The following is a 17,852-nucleotide window of genomic DNA, read 5'->3' as shown; positions in this document are numbered from 1 at the left end:
TTGACATAACCTGCATGGACAAATCGTGTAATTTTAGTAGAACATTTGCTCTATGATTCCCATAGCAACCTTAATTCTCCCTGCCTAAGCATCTGGAATCCAGGATGACTCAACCTTCGCACACATACAAAATCAAATGCACAGAACAAGGTTAGTTTAGGAAGGTGTAATATATGCACCCTTAGTGATCTCAAAGATACCTCAAAGACAAGGTAAAGATTCACAGAACATGAGAGCATTCAATTCAAGTTTGTGATTTAATAATTATGGGTTTGTAGTACTAGAATAATTTACATTTCCTCATGCCAAAAGTAAGACAGCTAATGCTATTTACTGAATAATTTTTATAATCACATGCACATTTACTACTTAGGAAAGTACTAGACTGACACTCCCAGAGATTTAAGCATCCTATTTATCCCTCGAGAGACACGCTTTTACTGATCTTTGCAGTACTAACTTCAGGTAGAATAAACAGACATAGGAGATGAGACTTCTACAGACAAGTCAAAGAGTCCCCAAAGGAACTGCCACAGAAGATACCAAATAATTTCATCTGTTCTACATGCTCTAAATTTGCTTTTTGTCTGCAAGGATATGGATAACAGCCAATCACAGTAACATTGCTGAACAGTCACAAGAACATTTCTACATGCTTGCACTGGTATTTTCATACTGTACGAGGCACACACATTTCTAGAACCGGAGCCAATATCAATTCAGAAGAAATTGTAATAGTAACATCTGCAGCTGCACTCTTTAGCCCTCACATTAGGTGTGAAACTGGTTTACACTATTACAGGTTTAATGCTCCTAAACAAACTATAATGGCTCCTGTTAAAACACAGCTGGGAGCAACCCTGTCAAGATCAGCCAACTCAGCTGCAACTAAGCTGTTAAACATACCCGAAACAGCAATTTGTATAACAACACTTCTCAATTCAAAAAGTGTTTCTAAGCATGGTTAAATAGTAATAGCTGTAGTATAACTCATACAAACATGTTCTAAGCCAAATAAGTATCAACAACTGAATTAAGATTTAAGACCTTATCCACTTTCTACTGACTTCAGTGGACACAGAACTGACCCAAAGGTTTTCTGCTGTGCTTTCTTCATAACGCTAGCCAAGAAGAAATCGTTGCTTTCTGAGAAACAGCTATGGTTTTGGTTTGCATTTTTTACAAACAGTTTTTCATTATCTGTTTGGAGACCTTAGTCCCTGTTTTCCACACCCTGCTAATTAAAATGAAATTTGTGACAATGAGTTTGCAGACAAATGAAAGTGTAATACATATAAAAGTATGGATGGAGTGGTATTAAGGTGTAACTTATTAAGTAATGTATCTCATTATCTGACCAGCATCCATCTGTAGTTACAGACTACCTATTTCATATATATGATACGATACACTTGATTAAAGATGACCAAAAGGATGACCCTTTACCTTTAATTTACTATGTATAGTGGGGGGTGGAAGGAAGATATTTTAAACACAAGCACAGGAAAAACTGGAGATCTATAACTAACAGAGCTTCCTCCTCTGGAAAGAGAAGCGAAAAAACACAAATTTGCCACTCACTGTACCACCATATTATTTGTCCAAATGAACAGAACACAAGATACTTAGATTTCAAAAGTGAAACACTCTGAACACTTTCTGCAGTACCTATATACTACCAAGAAGAAACTTCTTGATCAGTCCAATGCAGAAATCTATAGAGTATATTTACTATAGCAATTTTGAAGTGCAGGAAGACTCTAGTTAGAAGAATCAACCACAAACTGCCACAAAGAAAACACCACAAAGCTACCTATTATACTAAAACATGTCTAGAAGGAAAAACAGACTAGCAAAGACACAACAGCACAGACTTCAGCCGTGCTATCACAGCTACAGTCCATGGTTATCAGGCCTCTCACTGATAAAGCACTGACATTACTAGGTCAGAAAGACTGAAGTTAGCATAGTTTATCAGTCCATCCTACATCCATACCCTTTAGTTAGTTGAACATGATAATTTAGTTAGGTGAGCATGATGTGACCATTTTCAACCTCTAAAAGCAAGTATTTATTAGCCATGCAATTCTGAAGGTCATCTTTGTCACAAAGCTTGCTCTCATCTTCCTACACTCCAAAATCAATGAGAACCGTCAGTGAAAGCAACAGAAAGGAATAAATCCAATATAAAGCACTTTTCCCTTACTTACATATACATTTATAAAACTAATCAAAATTATTCACATAATTCACTAAATGCTTCAATTAGCAGGATTTTTTTAAATGCATAAAGAGGTGCATACTTCACACTGTTTACGCATGATCTGTTCAAGGATACAAAACAATTTTTTTTACATACAACCATATAACACAACTGCACGTAACCTCAATGCTATGCAAAACATCAAGAGCTACACCATTCTTTTTGTTAGAACTGGCATTAGATTGTTCTTATCCACTGACCTTTTTATGAACATCCAGTGAAACATAAGGAGGATCAAAAAATTGAAATAAAACACAAAACTTGACTTTTTCAAAGCTGAAAAGTAAAATTTGGCATGGAACAAAAATCATCAGTTTTTCCCCTACCACCAGCTTGAACACTGATTACAAAGTTTTACCATCAACACACTCACAGCTTAATGTATGTCTTTGTGTGTTCACATGTGTGAAAGTCGTAGAAGTCTGAATGTTTCCCCAAGTGGTTCAGTACTGCATCTGCTTTTTCACCAATAACACTGCCTGTGCAGTGCTGTTATTCTGTAACAGAACAAACACTTCTCCACAGACAACAGCATTCTTTTTCCCTAACAGTGGCAAATCACAGTTCCTAATTTTACTATCCAAATATTACAGTGACCTGAAGACGTTCACTTCTCGCTTGAAAATCCCCAACGTGTTTTAGAATTATCTCTTTCTCCTTGTAGCCACATAGAAATGGATGACTGCAGCCCCATCAAATTGCAAGTAAACCTTAATCCATGAAGCCCTAGGTGCATAGCCTAGATTTTTCCTATATTGTAAGGGAGGAGGCAAAGAACCATCAGCTAGTTGCATAATCCCTGAAGAAATCAAATGGTAACCACATTTATATATGGCAAAGAACATGCAAGAAGCAGTAGGACTGCCATCTTACCAAAAAGCAGTCCTTTCCAAATTCTGGAATTGCCCACTGGCACATCAAATAGATGTCACACTGGTGAAGGCCCCATGAAATTTGGATCTCACTGTACCAGATGTTCAGAAACACATGCTGATGACTAGTCACTGTAGAGTATCAAAAGTTGCAACAAACACCACATTTCAAAGGGATCAGAAATTCCTCTATTCACTTTTTTAAATTATGGAAAAAATATTTCTCTAGACTTCTTTCGATTAGCTCCATTTAATTTCCCTAAGCTTCTACAAATAATTAATATAAGTTACTACATACTGCAATTCTTGGTTCTTTAACAACAATGGGTAACACTGGCAGAGGTCATACAATAGTCAGGCATTCTCAGCCAAAATAAACACCATTCCAAGTTGAAGTGTGCTGCTATTACTTAGTTCAGTGACAGCTAAAATCTAAAATGAAGTGTGACGTGGTCACTTGGCTTTATGTTCCCATTAATTTTAACCGCCTGCAGTAAAGAATTCTGCAAGCATAGCTCTTATCACAAATTGCTAAGAGGATAATAATATGCATAGTTTAAAAAACAGAATTCAATTTCAAGACCACACACACTTAGGTTACTATAAAAATCACTTACTAAAAAAAAAGCAGCTGAAAGCACCCCTTTAATGATAAGTTATGGCCCAAACAAAGAAGTAGGATCTCAAATAATTCTGCACAAAAAGCAACACATAACAAATCAACCCTCCCAAATTAATGCATGGTGAATTTTAGTTTTGATATAAAATTCCATAAATCAGCATGAACTGGACTATTAACATCACGTTAATATAAACAAAACTCTGATTTTAGAGAACAATATTGAACAAAAAAAAAAATTACAGTATGATGGAAAGTAATGCTCCTGAGCTCCTTTCCAATTCAATGTTATACAAAAACAGCTTGAGTATTACAAGTCAAGGGGTTTTGGCAGTCAAAAGCTCCACATCCATGCCCAATTTTAATTTACCAAGACTTTAAAAAAAGGGGTAAAGGTCTAATTTCACAATAAACATTTAATACATGTGTCATTTTGGAGACCTACACAGTTGCTTTTACTACTTTTCTAGAATTTTGCATGTCACTGTGGTGCTCAATAGACATCTTTGCTATAATCTGTTTTATACTAAAATTCTCTATGCTGTCTAAAAAAAAAATAAATCAGCCATAACAAACAACAGAAGGAAACAATGTGTTGTTTATTCTTACTGTGAAAAGAAAACAGTGGGAAAAGAACAATCAAGTATTACCAAATATTATCACACTATGTTAAATATAGGAGTACATTTTGTCTTACTTGCTACATGGAGACACTGTTTCCAAATAACAGGGCCAAAGCAAGAAAGACCGGTCCAGAATTGAGTAGCAATTTCAAGTTCAGCACTTCCAAAGACATTGTACAAGCTAGTGAAGACCGTATGTCCTGAGTAAAGGACATCCCTTTTGCAGCATTCCTGGTTTTCAAAGATCTCATATATAATATTGTAGAATTACCATAACATTGTTTTAGAAGTTAAAATACATGCTTTGTCTCATTTTCCAGAAGCATATCAACTCCTTCTGTTGATTCAACTTCTGTATTTTACAAGATGTAAAATTAATGTAGCCCTATTTATAGTACAATAAAAAAGCTTATTTGCATGTCTAAGCTTCAATAATTTCATTCTATAAGAGGAACACTAAAACAGATCTCCAAAATCGTCCCAATCATACCAAACAACTTCCAAATGAAAAGCAAAATTCAGGTGTTGAGGATAGGATTAACTCCCTTATTGTACTTTTACTTCTTATTTCTCCTCGTTTCAGATTAGAAAAAAGGACTAGAACAGATTTAAGTGCACTTTTGTGAAGGCCTTTGGACCCGCCTCTTTATTCATAAATTTAACAAGCAGGGTAGATGTCATACAGGGAACAATAATATTCCCTAAAAAAACAGGCAGCATATACCCAAGTATAGTATTCACCCTGGAAAAGGACAGAGAAGGAAATGCACAGAACATGCCATTGAAAATGAAATCTGTCTACTTCCTTAATCTGGAAAAACAGACATGTCCTTTTACGAGATGGAAACAAGATCAGTCAAGCAGCCAATTTTTATGTAAGACTGGGAAGGAGGACAAAAGGCCGGATTTTTCCATTGATACACTCTTTAAGCAGCAGCACACCAAAAAAGAAAGAAAATACAACTTGTAAAAAGGTAACATTCACACATCTCCCTGCAGAATTTTCTTATGCATCGTTTATCTTAGTACCATCTTCCCATCCTGAAAAACACTCATTTCTTTTATCCTTCAATCATTACCTTTTGGTCAATGTTTAAGACTTTTTTTATTGCAGCCTTCTAAGTTGTTCTCACAAGATTTGGTGCTGCAGCTGAGATATCACTCACATCAAACATAGTAAAATAATTATCTTCCATGATTACAGATTAAAGCCCTATAATATTTACCTTTTTGGAATGACATCACATTGCAATACACTGCAAATAAATAGTCAGCAACCCCCAGGCCACTTCTGCAGGGAAGATACGTACCCACTTATTCTCTGTTTTACTATAGGCTGGTATTTATTTCTTCCTTCCCAAGTGTAGTTCTTTGCATCTGTTGACTTATTCCCTTCCCATCTTATTACGACCAGCACATACACTAATTCTTTTAAATTTCTTTCCACTCCTCCCAGTCTCATTTGACAAAGCTGCAACAGTTCCCACTGTTCATTTTATTAATAGGTTTAACGTACATTCTAAATTCAACATACGAGAGCAAGTATTTAGTAAGGTAGAAACAACTTGGGGGAAATGATTGATAGGCAAAGACAAGATATCTTCATGAAAAACAAACGTGTGTTTTCTACAATGTAAAGAAAACGTGTGACATTCAAACAGTGCACTCTTCAGAGCAAGAAGTGACTATTGTCAATACAAGAGAGGATAAAAGGGAAGTTTTCACTTTTAATGTTACCAGAATAAAAACAAGCTTTCTTCATCAGGATGTGTAACTTGAATTGTCATTGTGAGCACACAATAAGAATTTATTCAAAATCTTAACATGAAAGGTCTCCGTTCCTAGAAAATTTAGGGAGAATAAACTTAAAAGCAGACTCTTAAGATTGCAGCTTGAGGGACTGAGGTAAATATTTTAAACCCACGTGATAAAATAGTGCTTTAAAGCAACTAGACTGCCAACAGTTTATTTGGTAGGAGGGAGACCTATGAAGGCACTATTAGAGAATAGCAAGGAATTTAGACAAGGGATGAAAGAGAGTGAGTTTCGTGAAAGTCTGCCATACTATTTAAGCTTAAAACTCTGTGCTGTTTTTGTTGTCTGAAAGGCAGACTTAGATTGGTATATGGGCTATACTGCTTAAACCCTGGTAAACATGCTTTGAAAGAAACATTCTTTTTTGTTAGCTTTTCATATGTCTATTATGGACAAAGCTTTCTTCCATCACAAGGCCAGCAACAGAAACTTGACAACAAAGTGAAGACTACAGCCATATTTCTATACAAACTGCTGAGTGTGGGGAGCTATGCCATCTTTCACATTCATTCATCAGACATACTGAAGTTGAGGGGTTTTTTTCCTAGTTATATTTGTTTCAGCCCTCCTTCCAAAGCTAAAGGTGTTGCTGCACACATCTTAAAAGAGATGTTCCTATAGCACTGCAGCACCACTGCAAAGTCTGGGAGCTGTGGCCAACCTACTTTCTCTTTTAAGCATGCGCACCCACTAATTTTAAAATCAGCATACAAAGCCTATCTACACCAGACTTTAAGCTGAACCAAAACTAAAGACTGATGTTTGCTCAGCAAGGGGATCAAAACAAGGCAGTCAAACATAAAGTAGGAAACAAAGAGAACTGTTAATTTGTCAGAGTTGACTGCTTATTGTAAAGCAAAATAAATACTTAGAAGTTATAGCAAAACAGTGGATTTTTATCTCTTACCTCTCTGACTTCATGGAGTTGACCAGAACGCTGGCTCTTCGCTCTTCGAGCAGCTGCGGGTGATTTGTGATGGGTGATAGTTACAACAGTTGGCCCACTTTGATTCATATGTTTCTGGCCACTAGGAGATGGAGAATTAACTGTCCCAGGTGGCAGCAGAGATGAGCTTCTACTTCGTGAGGATGAAATGCTCTAGAACAAGCAATAGGATATTGATATTAGGAACCTTTACAAAAGTAAGTAATTTACAGTTCAGGCTATAGATTTGTGCTGTTCTACTTTCCTCACAAACCTAAATCTGGAGGTGTAACTGTACTCAGGATTGATTTATTCCTTCTGGACCATCTGCAGTGCTCAACAGGGATCTTTTTGGAACACTGTTGCTATCACCTTTGTTTCCTGGATTGTCTGAAATTGGCATTCACAAAAAAACTTCACAAAATCTTACATATTAACATGCTGGTAAATTCTTACAACCATACTTGTTAGGAAAGATTAGGAAGGATTTTGCAGACAGATTAATAACAATGCCAACACAAGTATTTTTTTATGAAGCCCTTGACCTATAATTCACCAAACTGCTGTGAACAGCAAGGAAGAAAAAAAAAAATCTTAATGCTTTCACCTGCTGAACTTCTGAAACAGTGTAGTGCTGTTTTCAACATAGAGAAGCTGCGTTTCTGGCAAGGCCAATCCACATACACCAATTAAACGCTAACATTCAAAACAAAACATGGCTTAAAAAGTCAACTGTTCTGGAGTAAGCTTGGGATAAACCCTAAACACAAAAAAGACCAGAAATAAACCTCCAACAGTATCTGTAGTGTGAATACTCTTAACATACAACCTACAAAATCAGTCTGAATATTCATGTCCTTATCTAACCATTTGTCAGTGTTGCTATCTTGGTTTGCTTTCTGCAGCCCTCAAACCCGAGTTTTCCTGGAAGTCTTTAGGACAGAAATTCTCAACCAAGCTCAGACATGCACTGGAGCACCATGGGACATCATATATAAAAGTACAATAAAAGAACAGCTTTTCCCTTCAACTTGAACTGTTGATTGCATCTGTAAGGTTAAAACTGAAAAAGAGTAACTCTTACCTCATGAAACACAAACCATTTCAGAGTACCGTTTAGTAGCACTTTAAGAAAGTGAGGCAAATATACAGCCCTATGGGTGAAATACCATTTCACCTCTCCTACAAACCTTGCACAAGTAATGATGGCAGCCATGAAGATCACTAAAACAGTTACCATCGATGTGGGGGTACTACTCTTGAGTCTGCTGGCAAGTGCACGAAAATATTACTTGGGTAGTCTCTTTTCTTATGCCTTACAGGTCAAACTTTGCAGTTCTGTGGTATTTCACTAAAAGACTTCAAATCCAAGGTGTACAGTTTTCAACTAGCACTGGAATTAAAATCAGGCATCACATTAACACTAGACTGACTGTAAATGACAAGGCAGGTTACCTGGCACTACCAAGAAGGCAAAGTGAAGTAGGTTACATGATCCCCCTCTGCAACCCACACACAAAACTAACTTGATTTTTAGAGATATTTGAAGGTTTAAAAAAATGGGTTATCACATTTCCACCCTTCAAATCACTGCTGTACTCATAGAAATAAGCTTTATTCAATTAGTCAGGACTTACACTTACAAACACTGCCAAGAATGATGGTCTGACTGTTTTTGAAACAAATATATTCTTTACTACCATGACTAATAAGATTATAATAATAAGCATCTGTAGAATCAGACATTCAAAACCTATCCATCCTAGATCGTAGGATTGCAATAAAATGGAATCGTATTGCAATAAAACTGGATTTGACTCTAAGGCAAATAAAAAGCACAGGGGGTGGAATTTGCCAGAAGGGCACAGAAGGTTGCCAGGTTTTTAATTCATCTTCCATTTGAAAGAGCATTGCTTAGACATAACTACAATTGAAATAGGAGCCAGAGAAAAAGGTATTCGGGAGAAGGAAGGGGATGAGGGAACAGGGTATGACAATTTCCTTTTTTAAATAGAAGTTTCACAGAAAAAGGCTATCCCTAGTATATAACAACAGAATATACTTACTGATGTTTCTTTTTTAAACTGACTAGCATCAGAATACTTCTAAACTAAATTGAGGGTACAGGGAACAAGACAATTTCTTTTTTTTTTCCCAGCATAAGAGCAACTTATCTTCTAGTTTAATAAAAGTCATTTTATTTTTAGAATGACATCTTCTGAGAATCACGGACATTCTAGTATCCTGTGATCACAATATTAAATATACAAGACTGCTACCTTCATATAGCTAAACTGATCCTAAAACTCAGATAAACAGCAGCAGCATAAAACAGTGAGTTTAGCCATTAGTTTTCCTTGAAAGAAAACAAAATTCTGTGAGAAGCAAAGTTTAACTAAGTTTTGATTGGGGGAGGGGGAAATTATAGATCTGCAAACAACAAAATAAAATAAATATGGAAAAAAATCCATGCACTATTTCTGTTTAAATACAGAATCAGGAAGGAATTCTACGAGAGCGCTTTCAGAAAAAAGTTGCCCAAATAATCTGATTTAACCTGCACACTTTTAGAGATATGTTCATAAATTGAAATGCACGTATATTCTATGTGAATATCTGTATCACTTATATTATTTGGCAATTCAATGCTATTTTTCCTCATGACAATGCTTCAAACTGCAGTGAACTACCTGCAGCTGACCCACGGATCACAACAAACACCCTGAGTGCAGCCCACACCTCACATTTTCTCTCATCATGTCACTTAACACACGTTTCACCAAACCCCACTTATGCTTGGGAGTCACAAATCTGATAGTGAACTGTTAGTATAAAAGCCAACAGCCAGCTGCAATATTTTTAACTGGCTTTGTATCACTAATAAGTACTGAATACATTTCCAAGTATCAGATATGGCCATCATTTTAGGAACCTCTTAATCCAGGTTAGAATTTTTTCCCCTGCAAGATTTGCTTTACTTCATATCACAACTCAGTGGGCTACATCAACTACACTCCTAAACGAGGACTTGAGGCAGAATAAACAGTCTGTGAGACCACAGTGCATTTAAGATGGCTTTTCATTAAGTTTTGCAAAGGCATGTGGCAGCTCACAGCAACTGTTGGTGCACAGTCATTTAGGGCACAGAGTGTGGGAATCAGTGGAGCAGGAGGAAAAAAATTCAGGAAGATCAGCCTCTGTATAGTTTCAGCAGCAGGTGATGCTCAAGAAGGCTGTCCCACTACAGGATCACTAGGTACACACAAATATCTATGCACACAAGTTCACAGCCTGACAAGAGCTGAGTATATCCCACTGCCTGATGTGCCTGACACTCAGCTGAGTGCCTTGCCCTACAATAGTGCTATGTGACCTCTACGAAGAGATCAGCTGCTAGGGAGCCTCTCCTAGCTCCCTCTCCTTCTTCTCTCAGCACAAGATTAGTTATCAATCCTATGCAGCTCACCAAATCAGGAACATTAGCAATCTTGAATTAGTACACGCAGCCATAGTCTGTGACAAATATCAGAACCAAATACATTCCTACAGGTCTATAATCAAGTTTTCTTCACTACTTTGTTCTCTGTCCCTTTATACCCTTCATCCACCTAGTGATCAAATGTTTTGGACCAGTGTGCCAGAAAATTCCACCAGCCCACGACACAAATCCTCCAGCATCTAACTTGGGATTATTCTTTAGAGGACATCTGTAACATACAAACCTTAAATGAGCTCAGCACCAGGATCTCTGGCTATCCATGAAGCTATCTCTAGGCAAGGCCCCATGATAAATGTGAAAAATTCCAACTTAAAACTTGCAAAAGCAATCACACATGAAGTGCAGATGAATATCTGCAGGAGGCAGTTTCTACAACCACTCAAAACCTGTGGGGCTCCACTCCTCAATGCCACAGTGAACCAGAGAAGAGCACTATGCCCACTCCGTTCAAGGAGACAACAGCACGGCTGATTCCTCCTGACAGCTGCTTCCAGCCGCTGCCAGAAGAGGCCCCTCCAGGAACTACACACTCAGCCCCTTAGGCACTTCTGAATTTTGTAACACATTGTCAACATCTATGTCCCAGCCAAATAATTGGCTCCTCTTTTGCGGAACTTCTTCAGATTAAACACTGGGGATGACAAGCAACTCTTTTGCACTGATACACAGCTCTGCAAAAATCAAAATTTTTGATTTTTTTGAAATCGCGTTTTTAAAATCTATGTGATGTTATCCATGGCTAAAGCCACTCTAATTAGACATCATACTACAGTGCTCATTAAAGTCACTCTCCCAGGAAATCAAAGCAATGACAATAACTGATGGATCTATTTCTAATCCCCTGCTCCCCTAGAGCTCTTGATATGATAATAGTTAAGAGGGGAGGATCAGTTATATCTCATTTTCTTTGGTCATACTTCTTTCTGGTTTACAAATAAATAAAGATAGTAAAAAGCCTGATGAAAGGAAGACATAAGGTCTTCAACAATTAGTAATGCATGGTGCCAATAACGAGTCAAGAAATCCACAGGTTGAAGCATCCCAAAAGGATTACAAATATTCTTTCCTGAGGCTACACTTTACCACTGCTCCAACACTTTGCCTGCTAATAAAATGAAACTAATAAAAGAATAATAAAGAAGCTAATAAAAGATTAATTTGTAACTTGCATTCATCTTGGTTTTATGACCTAAAGCTAGTTAAAGTATGCTTAGCTAACACAGATTTGGGTTAAGATTTTTATTTTAGTAGACTGCCCATCTCCAAGATAAAGAAGCAGTATAATGAATGCTTCCATCTGGATATCAAAAATCCTAACAATTAAAATAATGTAATTGTAGAACAGTTAAGTTCCAAATATACTAATGTTTTCATGACTCATTGCCCCTGGAGATTGCCCTTCCTTATCACAAAGAAGTTGAAGTGTTTTTCACCATTTACCAGAAGCAAACAGTTTTGTTTATTTCGGAAAATAAATGCAATGTTCCAGAGATCAATAAGCTAATTTCTGAAGTGAATTGTCCTATCTGTTTATGGCTGATAATCATTGTTTTCACAGGCACTGTGCCACAGACATTTTCTACAGAATAATAAATACTGAAATGACATTCCTTTACTCCTCTATATAGCACAGAGCCAATCCCTGTATGCACCTTCAGAGCAATAAGACATCACACGCTATCGGAAAGTAATTACAATTTTGAGACACCACCATTCAGTATTTCAACTCCCATCTACTTCTTTCCCAATGCATCCTAAGTAAACAAACACTGATAAAAGAAAAATATGGACAGAGACCTGTTAAAAATTTACATTATAATCATTCACAAATATTAAAATGCAAATGACTGAATCTACATAACATCCAAACTTCAGCGTTGCAAAGGGACAAGCTTATGATGCTTTGCACATTTGCGTAAAGCACTATCTATGGTACTGACTTTTCTGACAGAGTATTAGTGTTTCATCATCTTCAGTAAGGCAATATATGTGTCTGCTCTTAAGCAAGATACTTTGATAATCATTGCATCATGAAATCTTTTCTTTATAAAGAATCATTTGAGCAGGCTCGTGTTCAGTCCTAAATAGAATTTTTTTCCATTCTTGTAAAAAGATTTTGAAAGCAGAGAGCTGTGAGCAATTCTTCACGCAGCTTCCAAAGGCAGGGAAAAAAAAGGTGTCAAATACACACATGTCTACAGCCAAGCACTGCTTCCTTCTTCACCTCACCACTGTAAGGATTTCCAAAGCATGTTTAATTTGAAGAACCATTCTTTAGTTGACTTCTATAGGTCAGGGACGAGAGGAGGAAGCAGACAAGCATACCAGAGGAGGGAAGAGTGAACTTGCTCAAAAGGAAAGGAGGTTTGGTGTGCATAGAAGAACCAAAACAATATGCAAACACTTGAAACTCGCTAATCGGGGTTTATGGAAACGGTTATCACGCAGATGTTAAAAATACACAGTGAATAATCCATTTAGAAACTTAAAGGTAGCTCCATGGTCATTTATTAATAAGGCAAGAAGAAACCTGATAAAAACAAAGATCTATGATAGCCATTCTTCTAGCTGTGGAGAAAAAGTACACATCTGCCTCAATGATCCGACAGAAGCATCGACCTCAAATTTTCAGGAGTTACTACTATAGATGCTGCTTCACATTACAGCTAAACTGCTGCTGCAGTTGCCACTGAAAGAGGCAGGTTTAGACTTTTTTCTCCACCATCTGTCTATGCTGGCTCTGAGGCCCATTTGACCTCATGGAGAGCCACTCCAGGGAGTCAAGCCAGAAAAGAAACAGAGACACAGACACACATATAGAATTTTCTGCTGATTTAGGTACCCAAACTGCCTTTCCAAAGGGCTGGATGATGGTTGTAACAGGCACCAGGAACACTGCTTGAAGGGAAAGAGAGCAGGACAGTCCCTCACAGAGGCATGCAGTCATCAGATTGGCTCAGTTTTAAATACAAAGCCTCAGATTAAACCCGAGAAAGGTTAGGTTTTGTCCAGAACAATTTCAGCCATCCTCCATCCAGGAGGAAGAAGAGAGCAAGGCTTTAGGCTTTACCATCAGGGGTTGCTGGAAGCAGAGTCCAGTTCCCCTTACATCAATGCTCATCCGAGCAATGCTCATTGGTTGGACTAGGTGATCTTCAAGGTCTTTTTCAATTATGATTCTGTGATTCCTCAGTGAGCTGGTTAGAGAGCTCTTTTTAGTAGGATGTCATTTTTTTCGTTTCTGATGCCCAAGCTAACACAGGACCAGAAACACAACAGAGCCTGAACAAAGGGTGGCAAGAGAAGAAAGGTAATTGGACTGTCATTTACATCTGCAGGGAATCAGCAGATGAGTTCAGCTGAAACATGAACCCACACCATCCGATTTTTAGCAGCTCACTGTGTAGCTCCAAACCAGAAGCTGGAACAAGGGGCAGTCTACCTCCTTATTCTAGCACAAACCCATGCTGAAAGTTACCCTCTGAGCACATTTTAAGAGAGAAGCTATTGCACAAGATAAAGGTTTCTGTTCACTGCCACATTCCTGATACACACTGAAAAATACAAGGGTTATATAATAATCCAGCAACTGATCCACACACTGGAATTAAGAGCTGGTATAAAAACCTGTGTGTTTGTTTTTAGTAGCACTTTTACAGCCACGATCATTAGCAGTCAAGAAAAAAAGGAGTATGAAACAGAAGAACTAGCTAGCTTGTGACAATTTATGGATATAAAATTACTCTTGGAAGTTACCATAAAAATTATGCATAAACCTAGTTATAAGTATTTTATGTCACTACATTCCAGTTTGATTAATGATTCAATTAAAACTTGTACAATCATATTCACTTAGAAGAGTCTAAAAAAAACAGCCATCCTATCCAGATATGGAAGACTTCTTCTAATACAGTGTGATGTGGCACTCTGTGGAAGTTGAACAATCTGTAATTAAGAGAAATGAGACTTGTATGGGAATACCAAGAACATTAAGACTATCTTACAGCATGGGAATTATTTGCCAGAGAACATTATCCTTTTACTGCTTTTTTTATCATTAAGATGTAAAATTTAATTAAAACAAAGTGACAGACTTAGCTTGTGTTATACCCACTTGTTAGCTGTATAGCTCACCTTTGGACAATTCATTAGGATGCAACTAAATTTAGTCATTAGTATACAATTTTAATTTTTTTTTCTCACTCCTTTCTTTTAAATCACTGCTCTGCTTCATTTCCTCCACCACTGCAGTCCCCAGCTGAAGCTTTAAGTAGCATTTTAAAGCAGGCAGTAGCTCTGAAAAAGAAAGGAAAACAGGGCTGATCTGGATCCAGTGGAAGAAGAAGGAATGCCCTTCTGTGAGTATTTCACAGAAATAATGACACAGCTTCAGCTTTAAAAAACATTTTCAAAATTCTTATGTTTTGCTATGAATCTCCTTCCAGTAATATCAATTCGAGATTTCAGAAACACGTTCTCTCTCCAGTATGAAAGATCTGTAGCTATTCACTGATATTCTTGGGAAACTTACCACTGCTTCCCTGGTTATTCCATTATTTTTCCCCAGTTAACCTATATCCTACTTGCATAAGATAAAATATATCCCGCACTGCATACTTTACAATTCCCATTTCACCTCCTTCTCAAGTGTATGACTCCTAAAAATAGCTAGAAATTTCTGCCTTTTGTTCTTCCTGTGAAAAAGGTGAGAAGCTGGGAGCAAACACTCAGGATCCAACCTTGCAGATGCAGAAACATGCCTGTTCCCAGCAGAGACAGAGCTTAGATTTTATTCAAACTCAAAAAAACTTAATACACGTATCTACCTGCCCGTTCGTGACAGCACTGAAAAACAGACAATTTCCAGTTATCGCTTACTACAGTCCTCAAAGTATGAGGAGAGGGGGGAAAAGAGATTCAGGCCTGCTCCAGTAGAATAGCAAATCAAATTATGACAGTCCTATCAATGGTAGTGCTATTTTAAGAAAATCCCAAAATACAGATTTTTGACAAGTCCTCAATTATGCAAAAGGAAGTCAAACACATACCCTCCTGTGTCGTTACAGACCTTCTATATGAAATTCCAGTCCCTAACCCCAACACAAAAGAAACAGTAAGATGGCTAGAACAGCAGCATGCTATTTTATGTAAATTTAAAATATTTTAAACAGCATGTTTCCACTCCCATGCTAATAATTATGCTATAGTACCTTCATCTACAAGAAAAAAAAAAAAAAAAAAAAAATCACAGCAAAGAAATGCAGCAGTTCTAGCCTCCCTTACCTCCTACCAGGAAGTGGTTTTGAAGTAAGAAACTAAGAAAAAAAGAAGTTACAGAAATGCATCTTTTTCCTAGTTTCTGGAATCTCTGTGAAGCATCACTCCCTTGTAACCAGTATCTGATCTCCAAAATCTAATCATTATAGCATTAAAGCTTTTGTTCACTTTCTTTTATAGCGAAAAGCAGAGAGAAGCTTTAAAACTTACTTGTAGATGAAATCCAAGTTAGCACTATATGCAATGCTAAAGTCAGGGAAAATCTGGATAATACTCTAACCCTGAGAATACAGGAAGGGAAAAAGGAAAAAAAGTATCTTGAAAACAAGAGACAAATCTTGTCAAAAGAAAGGTTCCTAGGAACAGGTAAGCACAACATTGATTCAAGTATAGTACACTTCTCGAGTAAGAAGCAGAATCATCAGTGGTCTCATCTGAAGCACATAAATTCCCAACACTTTATTTTCCAGACTGTTAACTTTAAAAATACAGAAGACATAAATCTGCTGTTTGCTCTGTGCCTTACAAAAGTGGAGAATTAAAAATGCTTCACTAACAAACATCTCAAGTGAAAAGTGATCTAGTTTGAATTTAGATGTAGACTTGTAACACAGAACTAAGAAAAAAAATTTCCTTCAGCATCTCTATTTTATACTAAATGGACCAAGCTAATTAAAATGTGTGACTGGCTGTACCAACTAAAATGCATCCATATTCCACCATCCCATGCCAAGTTTCTGTAACTCATGAGTCTTCTAAGAAGAATGCAAGAACCCTCCTTCTGCTATCTGAAATAATCTTTCCTTTCATTCCTCAGTTACATATGCCTACCACCCCTCAGTCAAGGACTGCACAGTGAGCTGAGGATCTAGAAGAAAGCCACAGCAGTGGTAAGTCACTATGCAAGAGTACAAGTTTGGAGAGATGCTCCTCCATTCTAAGCCACTCCTGTTTCTAAAAGTTGTGTGATAGATCTTCTGTGACAGATGCTGGTTTTGTATTTAATAGCCTCCCACTCACTTATTCAAGACCTTCTAATAACACTTTGCTTTTCGAATACTTTTCAAATCTATATACACTTTTGGCATCCAAAGCATCCCATAATAATCTCCAGTTTTCATTCATCATCTTTCATTTTGAACCTGGTTTTGGCTCATCTTCTCCAAGGCTTCCCCATACCTGTATTATTATTAACAGCTAGCAAATACTTCCTATTCAACCACTCCAGAGCACTTACAAACACCATACTTCCCTGATTTGCCCCTTCCATTCCCATTATCAGAAAAAAAAAAAAAAAGACTCAAGTGTAGTGAAGTTTTGTCACACAGGGTTCATTCTGTACAGAAGAACAACTGAAGTGATGAAAAGTACTTTCCCCCACTCCAGTGTTTCCATTTCAGAAATGAAAGGGGACTGATAAAAGTATTCAAGACAAGTACTTGACAGAGTTAGAGCAGTTCAAGTCTTTTCTGTTTTGTTCCTTGCTCCTTTCCTGATAGTTCCTAAAATTCTATTTGCTATTTTTGGACCACTACTAATTGCTGGACATTTTTACTGTTATAACACCAAGATTTTTGTCTTGACATACTAATTAATTCAAAGCCTATCAAAGTATATAGCTACTACTACACCAGGAGCTCAACATGGAGAGGCAGTTACCAAAAATTCTGAATAAATTATTACTAAGTGCAACAGTTTTTACCTAAGAAGGAAAAATGATCCAAACTTGGATCAAAGATCTTAGTATTTAAGAGTATCTTAGCATTAAGATACTAAGATCTCTTAGTATTAAATATATTTAATATCTCTTATAAATATATTTAATATCTCTTATAAATATATTTAATATCTCTTATATTTAATAACTCTTATAAATATATTTAATATCTCTTAGTATTAAATACTAAGATCATTTTAAGAGATCTTAGTATTTAATATTAGTATCAAATCTAGATCTTA

The 17,852-nt window shown here is 36.9% G+C and overlaps 1 protein-coding gene across 1 annotated transcript in view; it reads right to left on the bottom strand.

Annotated features, from left to right (window-relative positions):
- Window positions 1–17,852, bottom strand: part of OSBPL10 (oxysterol binding protein like 10) — an 89,172-nt gene that overhangs the window by 62,444 nt on the left and 8,876 nt on the right. The window contains exon 5 of the mRNA XM_026842909.1: window positions 7,100–7,291. Coding sequence (XP_026698710.1) covers window positions 7,100–7,291 — 192 coding nt within the window. The remainder of the gene's footprint in view (window positions 1–7,099; window positions 7,292–17,852) is intronic.

The sequence above is a fragment of the Athene cunicularia genome (assembly GCF_003259725.1).
Source record: "Athene cunicularia isolate RWA chromosome 2 unlocalized genomic scaffold, athCun1 chr2_part1, whole genome shotgun sequence".
Lineage (NCBI taxonomy): Eukaryota > Metazoa > Chordata > Aves > Strigiformes > Strigidae > Athene > Athene cunicularia.
Note: the sequence above shows the minus strand (reverse complement) of the source record. Positions and strands in the feature narration are given on the sequence as shown.